General features: G+C 43.8%; 1 protein-coding gene across 2 annotated transcripts; it reads right to left on the minus strand.

Annotated features, from left to right (window-relative positions):
• Window positions 1-375: 375 nt before the first annotated feature.
• Window positions 376-2,559, minus strand: LOC125534338. 2 transcript variants are annotated; one of them, XM_048697590.1, is made up of 5 exons: window positions 2,388-2,559; window positions 2,214-2,257; window positions 1,991-2,081; window positions 1,089-1,159; window positions 376-1,000 (listed from the first exon to the last, which is right to left on the minus strand). In XM_048697590.1, exons 1-5 carry the CDS (start codon window positions 2,452-2,454, stop codon window positions 809-811), a joined length of 465 nt encoding a protein of 154 aa, XP_048553547.1. In that variant the 5' UTR covers window positions 2,455-2,559; the 3' UTR covers window positions 376-808. The 2 variants fall into 2 exon arrangements, with proteins under 2 accessions (XP_048553547.1, XP_048553546.1); XM_048697589.1 differs by having other exon boundaries at window positions 1,991-2,084.
• Between the last annotated feature and the right edge of the window lie 7,951 nt (window positions 2,560-10,510).

Here is a 10,510-nt window from a genome sequence, read left to right on the forward strand (position 1 = left end):
CACAGTACCGGCGCGGCGCCACTGCATGCACTAAACACGCGCCCATTACGCAGCTGCGACAACGTTAACCACCAGGACGGCCCGCCTAATTCATGCACACGCAGTAGAGGACAGGTCGCACACACTGGACATTGCATGTGACGAACCTCTCCTGGCCGGCCGTGTCCCTCACCCATCGACCAGCTCTTAACTAATTTGTCAAACCAGCTAGCTCGTTAAGTGGAACATACTCCATTCAAAATCTAGTATCTCCCACCGACCATCTCGTAACGCAAACGGTCTAGCTAGGAGTAGCTCGTTAAGTGGAACATACTCCAGTAATATTAATCAATCTGTTCTATGTGTCACATGCACATAAATGTAATAGGCGTCGATCTCACATATTCTCACGGCAAAGTCACGCAGTAGTAATATATTACTAGAGGTCAAAACGGCGGTGCTATTTTACATACACCGATACACGGGCATGCATGCATGTTACTACAATCGCGGGAAACTCGAGAGGGAAACGCCAAGCTTTGGTGTGTACTGCCAGTAGGACGATCGTCTCCAGTCTTCACAAAAGGCGCAGCGATTCCGGCGACGCTGTCTCTGTCCCGTAGCATCATAGTATCGTAGTATCAGTCTACCACTTGATCAATTAGCTGTACCGCACTATTCTATTCCATCCATCAGGATCCATTAGCTAATAGCTAGGCCAAACTAGTAATAAACCAGCAGCCGCGTACTGGTAGTAGCGCTACTATAATAATCTACGTACGTACTCAGCTCCAATATATCGATCGATCCGTGTGCGCGCGCGCTGGATTCAGTTGTGGATGGGAGGCTTTCTGGCGGCCGGCGAGTAGTCCATCCCGGCGATGTCGATCAGGTCCGGGTACGTCCTCGCCTCCTGCTGCTCTGGCCGCCGCGGCAGCGCCCGGCGCGACCATGTCTTCTCCTCCTGGCCGCCACCATGGCTAGTGACCTGCGCGTCGCCGTCGTTCCTCTTCGGGGCTATCTGAAAACACACGCATTAGCCATTCCGGTCAGAGCCTAAAAATCCGGGGTAAAAAAGAAAGGAATGCGTGCGCTGCGACTGCACTGACCTGATGCTTGGCTGCTGATGCGTCGTCCGGTTCGGCGTGAGCCTGCGGCGACGGTGGCTTTTTCGCCTTTCCTGCACGCACCAAAGAGACCCCTCCCTGTTAGATTAAGGCTGCTGCCACAACTCAAGGAAGGTAAAATACTGCAAAAGCTGCACTGTTAACCTACTCGCTTTTAACTTGTATGTATACACGAAGTCTAGCTATGATTTACAGCGTCGTGTGTACTGTTGAAGGTCCGAAATGTCAGTGCGTAGCAGGCCACTAAGCGTGGTTTTAGTTATGAGTAGCATCTTCTAGTGTTTTCGTTTTTACTATCCTGACATGCATGTGACATGTGCGTGCTATAGTAGTACCGTTGCTGCTCAGAACCAGAAATGGAACTATGGGCCACGCACATATGCCAATGCATGCAAATGCATCCACAGAAAGAGAGGAACATGTTGGGAACTTGGGATCACAACAGCAGCCGGTGAAAAAAAAGAGTAGCGGGTGAAAAGAAAACCAAACTGACGATGCAGAGAGCTAAAAACTCAGGGTTTCAGGTCGTACACAACATTAGCTAGCAGTAGCACTAGTACTAATCATAGGGAATTGGAGCAGAACTGCTTAGTGCTTCTCCTTTTACATCACCCAAGCTCCAAACCAAGACGGACGCAGCATTAAGTCGACAATTTTACTGCTGAACCAGGTAATTAGGGCTGCTAGCTGCGGCCTGCAAAGGGGGGAGGTACGGTGGATATGCATCTGTGATTAGTGGTGATTAGGTTCATGGCCGCCCGGCCCGTAGTAATCTTCGTGGAACTTTGGCACGGCGGGCCGCGCGTACGCACTAGCCACCACTTGGTGGTGCTCTCTATCCTTCACAACAATGGCAGTATGAGGCGTCTGCTCCATTGCTGTACCTGAGCAATTCCCATCGGACGTGCAGTGCTTGCTGGTGCCGGTCGAATCAGCGGCGCCGTTGGGTTTGGGTGGCTGCCCGGCCAGTTGTTCCTGCTGGATGCACAAGAGAAGCACAGAAGAAATCAGCAAAACTTTACCAAAAATTGTTTCAGTTTCAGGCAGGAAGAACTTCCAGGATCAGGAATTCAGGATCATTGATCATATACAGTACACGTCACTGACCTTGTTGTTGAGTGCTTCATGCAGGTCCTTGTCCAGCCGAATCCCTGCATTTCCAGAGAGAGGAGTTTCCAGTGAGCACTGATCCAGGATATAGGGTACCCCCAAAGAGCCACCAAATGCAAGAGCAAAATTGACAAGAGTGGGTAGCCAGCCATGCATGGAGATGGAGCATACCATGTGCTGTTGTAGCCAGAACCAGGAGGAGGAGAAGAGAAGCCAGGACCATCAATGAAGACCTCATGATCTGTATGTTTGAGCTGGGTTTCCTGAGGTAGTAGAAGTGATGGCCAGGTGGGAGATGCTAGTGCTGGTGCTAAATATATGGGAGGTGGAGCAGGTGAAGGAGAATGGAAGCAAAGCCTAAGAAGAACCGGCCTCAGGCGCCTGTACTTATAGACAGGAGGGGTCTCCTCTCTCTGAACCAGTGACCACACTGTACTGGCATGTCAAACTCCCAAATAAATTAATTAAGGTGATCTTAATAAAAAACAATTAGAAATGCCGCGTACCTTGGTGTTGGTGATTGTTCTTTAAGCCACTTCTGTATCCTGTGCTTTGGTTGGGCTGTCACTTTTTAAGGAAGGTGTGTCCCCCAAAAACTTGGTAGCTGTTTAATTTACCTCTTGTGCTTGTCCTGACCTGACTCTGTTATAATTTATACAGGATTGCTCTTTTTAAGTGCTTCAAGCCTTCAACACCCCCCCCCCCCCCCCCCTGCAATTGCTCAAACTTACCAGGAGTGGCATGCTACTGCTCATATCATCTTTCAACTTTTGGCTTTTCTCTTCAGAAGATTGTGACTTTCTCCTCTTTTTGCTCTAGATTTACTACTCCCTCCGATTCATATTAATTGACATTGCTTTAGTACAACTCTGATCAAAGAACAATTAGTCTGAAAACTGAAGTAGATCGATATTGTTGATGTAGTATAAATACTGACAAAGTATAGTAAAACAAAATGAAAACGAGACAATCGCAACTTATAGAGGAGTAAACGATTTTGCCAAGCGGCATATTTTTTTCTATAGGTGAAGCTCTACCTAGTTATTGCTCCCTCCTTCCGGGTTTAGGGAACTCTCAATGCATTGGCTCTTAATGAATCATCCTAGGCAGTGGCAGAGGTATAGGGTGGCCAAGGGCCATGGCGCACCTTCATCTTTCAACTTTTGGCTTTTCTCTTCAGAAGATTGTGACTTTCTCCTCTTTTTGCTCTAGATTTACTACCTCCGATTCATATTAATTGACATTGCTTTAGTACAACTCGGATCAAAGAACAATTAGTCTGAAAACTGAAGTAGATCGATATTGTTGATGTAGTATAAATACTGACAAAGTATTGTAAAACAAAATCAAAACGAGACAATCGCAACTTATAGAGGAGTAAACAATTTTGCCAAGCGGCATATTTTTTTCTATAGGTGAAGCTCTGCCTAGTTATTGCTCCCTCCTTTCGGGTTTAGGGAACTCTCAATGCATTGGCTCTTAATGAATCATCCTAGGCAGTGGCAGAGGTATAGGGTGGCCAAGGGCCATGGTGCACCTTAAGATTTGAAAACAACATTTATACCATATGAGAAAAGCTAAAAATAATAATTGTATATGTACAGTACACTGTTGGCCCACCCTGTCCCACTGGGCTAGGTCCGCCACTGATCCTAGGTGTTGGAAACAATTTAGAGACAACCACCCCAATGCATTTTCTCTTAAGTGTTGTATGTAAGTGATATTGTATTTAATCGATTTAGAGATCATCTTTGCATCTAAACATCATGGCTTAATTGTGGAGAAGGGAAAGAGATAAACATAGGGATAGAAGTCGCACTAGACCCGAGCATTAATTGCAATGCATAGTGAAAAGTGGTAAGGGTCGTATTTAGTGAAACACGAGACATAGCCCCCACCCCAAAGCGGTCTATGGTTCCTCCTCCGCTAGTAGATCTTCGGCCTCCTCCTCCGTCTACTTCACTGGAGGGGGTGTGCGGGGAGGTCTCGATCTTCCAGTGAGAGCCGTAATTTCCCCCCTTTGGGGCATTAGGTAGGTCTCCATTCAGCGGTGGTGAGACGATGGTGTCACCGTCAACGTGGTATAAGATGTCCCCGCCTTGTTTCAGTGATACTTTCTCATATCATCGGAAGGTGTGTGAAAGATGGTGTGTCCTCAGATCCTGTTCTCTGAGTCTGGTGTTTTTTCAGCAGGTTTTTTCCGGTCGCGCTGTCCCGCGGAGCAGAACGGTTGTACATCTTGGTCCTCCGGCTCCAGTTTCGACACCCCCAAAGATTTGAATGTTTTTTTAATTTCGCCATTGCAAGATCCCTAACTAAATTTTGAAGAACAAAAATCATATACAATGCCCTCATACGACCCAGCTTTCCCAAAACTTCATTTATTTCTCATTAAATTGTCTTTAATTGACACATTGGCAGCTCAATGCATGCAATACCCAATCAATTAGAGCATAGGCCTCAAAGTAACTAAATAAAGTCAAATTTATGGGATTAAATAGAAAATCAAGGATTGTAACCAAAAGGAGGAAGTAGTAAAAAACTTGAGTCTGCTCAAGGAGGATATTGTTCGTGATGTTCAACAATTCTTTAATTTTGGCAGTATGCCAGAAGGGATAAATGAACAATTATTTTTCTTATCTCTAAAGTGAAAAATCCTTAGTTGATCAAATATTAATTTCAGGCCAATCAGTCTTTCTAGTGTCATATATAAAATTATATCTTAGTGCCTTGTCAATGGGCTGAGACCTCTGCTGAATGGTATGATCTCTCCAACCCAAAGTGCTTTCATTCCTCGTAGATTAATTTCACATAATGCACTCATCGCTTTTGAATACATGCATCCGCTGAGTACGTTGAATGATAGTCGAGGTGAATATTGTGCTTACAAGTTGGATCTTGCTAAAGCATATGATCGAGTGAATTGGAATTTCTTGGAATGTATGCTTGGATCGTTTGGGTTTACACCGGTTTGGATTAAGTGGATTATGGTTTCTATTACTTTGGTCAAATTTTCGGTGCGTTTTAATGGTGGTTAGAATCTTTTCAACCTTCCCGGGGCTCAAGCAAGGGGATCCCTTGTCTCCTTACTTATTCCGTTTGTGCTTGAAGCAATGTCGTTGTTATTAAATGATTCTTCTACAAGAGGGGTTCACCAGGATTTTCGAGTGAGCATGCATGCTCCAAGTATCTCACATTTATTGTGTGTTGATGATAGTCTACTATTTTTAAGGGATCTTTGGAGCAAGCTATGTCCATTAAAATTATTTTAACAATTTATGAGGAGGCAACAGGTCAGTTACCAAGTCTGGATAAGTGCTCCATTTTATTTGGGTAGAAGTGTAGTTTGGAAGACCAGGTGTCCATCATGGTTATTCTTAAAATCACAAATGATGGATTTGAGGATAAATATCTTAGTCTGCCAGTGCCAGAAGGTCGAATGAAGGCAGGCAAATTTCAGTCTAGCAAAGATAAAGCTCTTAAGCGGGTCTCAGAATAGATTGAGAAGTATAGATCTAGTGGGGCGAAGGAAATTCAGATCAAGTAAGTTATTCAGACTCTTCCAGTATATGACATGGGTATCTTTAAATTTCCGCCAACTCTCTGTGAGGAGTTATCCTGGCTTATTGCGAATTTTTGTGAGGTGATGAGGAGGACAAGAGGAGAACTCATTGGCTGGCCTGGGACAAGCTAACAAGACCCAAAGGCAAAGGAGGCATGGGTTTTTGAGATCTCGGATTAATTAATCAAGCGCTCCTGGGTAAACAAGCTTGGAGTTATTATAGTTGTATCCATATTTTTTACGTGAAAGGAGATGAAAACAAAATATTATCCTCATGTGCATCTTTTGGATACGGTCTTCCTGTTGGGGAACGTAGTAATTTCAAAAAAATTCTACGCACACTCAGGATCATCGTGATGCATAGCAACGAGAGGGGAGAGTGTGTCCACGTACCCTCATAGACCGAAAGCGGAAGCGTTAGCACAACACGGTTGATGTAGTCGTACGTCTTCACGATCCGACCGATCCAAGTACCGAACGTACGGCATCTCCGAGTTCAACACACGTTCAACTCGATGACGTACCGCGATCTCCGATCTAGCAGAGCTTCACGGGAGAGTTCCGTCAGCACGACGGTGATACGTCCATTTTGCATCATGCATTTATATCGATATTTATTGCATTATGGGATGTTATTTCACATTAAGTCGCGATACTTATGGATATTCTCTCTTATTTTACAAGGTTTACATAAAGGAGGGAGAATGACGGCATCTGGAATTCTGGGCTGGAAAAGGAGCAAATATTAGAGACCTATTCTGCACAACTCCAAAAGTCCTGAAACTCCATGGAATACCTTATAATAAATAATAAAAAATCCTCACCAATGATAAAGACCAGGGGGCCCACACCCTTTCCACGAGGGTGGGGGGCGCCCCCCCCCTAGGGCGCGCACCCCTACCTCGTGGGCCCCCTGGTGGCTCTCCGATGACCATCTTCTCCTATATGAAGTCTTTCGTTGAGAAAAAAATAAGAAGCAACCTTTCGGGACGAAACTCCGCCGCCACGAGGCGGAACCTTGGCGGATCCAATCTAGAGCTCCGGCAGAGCTGTTCTGCCGGGGAAACTTCCCTCCTGGAGGGGGAAATCATCGCCATCGTCATCACCAACGCTCCTCTCATCGGGAGAGGGCAATCTCCATCAACATCTTCATCATCACCATCTCATCTCAAAACCCTAGTTCATCTCTTGTATCCAATTCTTGTCTCCAAGTCCTGGATTGGTGCTAGTAGGTTGCTAGTAGTGTTAATTACTCCTTGTAGTTGATGCTAGTTGGTTTAATTGGTGGAAGATCATATGTTCAGATCCTATATACATATTAATACCCCTCTAATTATGAACATGTTTATGCTTTGTGAGTAGTTACGTTTGTTCCTGGGGACAAGGGAGAAGTCTTGCTATTAGTAGTCATCGGAATTTGGTATTCGTTCGATATTTTGATGAGATGTATGTTGTCTAGCCTCTAGTGGTGTTATGTGAACGTCGACTACATAACACTTCACCATTATTTGGGCCTAGAGGAAGGCATTGGGAAGTAATAAGTAGATGATGGGTTGCTAGAGTGACAAAAGCTTAAACCCTAGTTTATGCATTGCTTCGTAAGGGGCTAATTTGGATCCATATGTTTCATGCTATGGTTAGGTTTACCTTAATACTTTTGTTGTAGTTGTGGATGCTTGCAATAGAGGTTAATCATAAGTGGGATGCTTGTTCAAGTAAGAACAGCACCCAAGCACCGGTCCACCCACATGTCAAATTATCAAAGTACCGAACGTGAATCATATGAACGTGATGAAAACTAGCTTGACGATATTCCCATGTGTCCTCGGGAGCGCTTTTCCTTATATAAGAGTTTGTCCAGGCTTGTCCTTTGCTACAAAAAGGATTGGGACACCTTGCTGCACTTTATTTACTTTTGTTACTAGTTGCTTGTTACAAATTATCTTATCACAGAACTATCTGTTACCACTTGTTTCAGTACTTGCAGAGAATACCTTGCTGAAAACCGCTTATCATTTCCTTCTGCTCCTCGTTGGGTTCGACACTCTTACTTATTGAAAGGACTACGATAGATCCCCTATACTTGTGGGTCATCAAGACTCTTTTCTGGCGCTGTTGCCGGGGAGTGAAGCGCCTTTGGTAGGTGGAATTTGGTAAGGAAAAATTTATATAGTGTGCTGAAATTTACTGTCACTTGTTACTATGGAAAGTAATCCTCTGAGGGGCTTGTTCGGGGTATCTTCACCCTGACCAGTAGAGCAAAGAGTTGCTTCTCAACCTACTGAACCTATTGAAAATGAAATTCCTTATGAGTATCCTTCGAGTATGATAGAAAAACTGCTAGCTAATCCTTTTTACAGTAGATGGAACAAAGCATCCTGATGAACACCTAATATATGTGGATGAAGTTTGTGGATTATTTAAGCTTGCAGGTATACCCGATGATGTTTCTAAGAAGAAGGTCTTCCCTTTATCTTTGAAGGGATACGCATTGACATGGTATAGGCTATGTGATGATACGAGATCATGGAACTATAGAAGATTGAAAATGGAATTTCATCAAAAGTATTACCCTATGCATCTTGTTCATCGTGACCGCAATGATATATATAATTTTTGGCCTCGCGAAGGAGAAAGCATCGCTCAAGCTTGGGGGAGGCTTAAATCAATGTTATATTCATGCCCCAATCATGAGCTCCCAAGAGAAACAATTCTTCAAAAAAATTATGCTCGGCTTTCTGAAAATAATCGCACCATGCTCGATACTTCTTGTGCTGGCTCTTTTATGATGAAGACTATTGGATTTAGATGGGATTTATTGGATAGAATTAAACGCAACTCTGAAGATTGGGATCTCAACAAAGGTAAGGAGTCAGGTACGACACCTAAGTTTGATTGTGTTAAATCTTTTATGGATACCGATATTTTTCGTAAGTTTAGCACTAAATATGGACTTGATTCTGAGATAGTAGCTTCTTTCTGTGAATCTTTTGCTACTTATGTTGATCTCCCTAAGGAGAAGTGGTTTAAATATCATCCTCCCATAGAAGTAAAAGGAGCTACACCTATTAAAGTTGAAGAAAAGACTGTCACTTATAATGATCCTATCGTTCCTACTTGTTATGTTGAGAAACCACCTTTCCCTGTTAGGATAAAGGATCATGCTAAAGCTTCAACTATGGTTCATAAAAGCAATATTAAAACATATACACCTCCTGAGCAAGTTAAAGTTGAACCTAATATTCCTATTGTTAAAGATCTCTTGTCTGATAATATAGATGGGTATGTTATTTACTTCTGTAATGAAACTGCTAGAATTGCTAAACCCCGTGATACAGATAAACCTAGACCTGTGGCAGGCATGCCTGTTATTTCTGTTAAAATAGGAGATCATTGTTATCATGGCTTATGTGATTGGTGCTAGTGCTAGTGCAATACCTATTGACTTATACAAAGAAATTATGCATGACATTGCACCTGTTGAGTTAGAAGAAATTGATGTTACTATTAAACTTGCTAATAGAGATACTATTTCACCAATGGGAATTGTTAGAGATGTTGAAGTCTTGTGTGGGAAAACTAAATATCCTGCTGATTTTCTTGTTCTTGGTTCCCCACAAGATAGCTTTTGTCCCATTATATTTGGTAGACCCTTCTTAAATACTGTTAATGCCACCATAGATTGCACAAGGGATGTTGTTACTGTCGGCTTAGATGATATGACTCATGAGTTTTATTTCTCTAAATTTAGTAAACAACACCGTGAAGAAGAATTGCCTAGTTGATACGTCTCCAACGTATCTATAATTTTTGATTGCTCCATGCTATATTATCTACTGTTTTGGGCAATATTGGGCTTTATTATCCACTTTTATATTACTTTTGGGACTAACCTATTAACCGGAGGCCCAGCCCAGATTTGCTGTTTTATGCCTATTTCAGTGTTTTAAAGAAAAGGAATATCAGACGGAGTCGAAACGGAATGAAATCAACTGGAGAAGTTATTTTTGGAAGGAAACACACCTGATGGACTTGGACCCCATGTCAGAAGATACGGGAGCTGCCCACGAGGGTGGGGGCGCCCCCCCTAGGGCGGGCCCCCTGCCTCGTGGGGCCCCCCGTGGCTCCCCTGACGTGCTTCTTCTGCATATATAACTCCATATACCCTAAAACTTCTAGAACGGAGATTAGATCGGGGGTTCCGCTGCCAGAAGCCTTCGTAGCCACCGAAAGCCAATCTAGACCCGTTCTGGCACCCTACCGGAGGGGGCAATCCCTCTCCGGTGGCCATCTTCATCATCCCGGTGCTCTCCATGACGAGGAGGGAGTAGTTCTCCCTCGGGGCTGAGGGTATGTACCAGTAGCTATGTGTTTGATCTCTCTCTCTCTCTCTCTCGTGTTCTTGATTTGGCACGATCTTGATGTATCGCGAGCTTTGCTATTATAGTTGGATCCTATGTTTCTCCTCCCCCTCTTCTCTCTTGTAATGAATTGAGTTTCCCCTTTGAAGTAATCTTATCGGATTGAGTCTTTAAAGACTTGAGAACACTTGATGTATGTCTTGCCGTGGATATCTGTGGTGACAATGGGATACCACGTGCCACTTGATGTATGTTTTGGTGACCAACTTGCGGGTTCCACCCATGAACCTATGCATAGGGGTTGGCACACGTTTTTGCCGTGATTCTCCGGTAGAAACTTTGGGGCACTCTTTGAGGTTCTATGTGTTGGT

This window comes from Triticum urartu, chromosome 2 (genome assembly GCF_003073215.2).
Source record: "Triticum urartu cultivar G1812 chromosome 2, Tu2.1, whole genome shotgun sequence".
Lineage (NCBI taxonomy): Eukaryota > Viridiplantae > Streptophyta > Magnoliopsida > Poales > Poaceae > Triticum > Triticum urartu.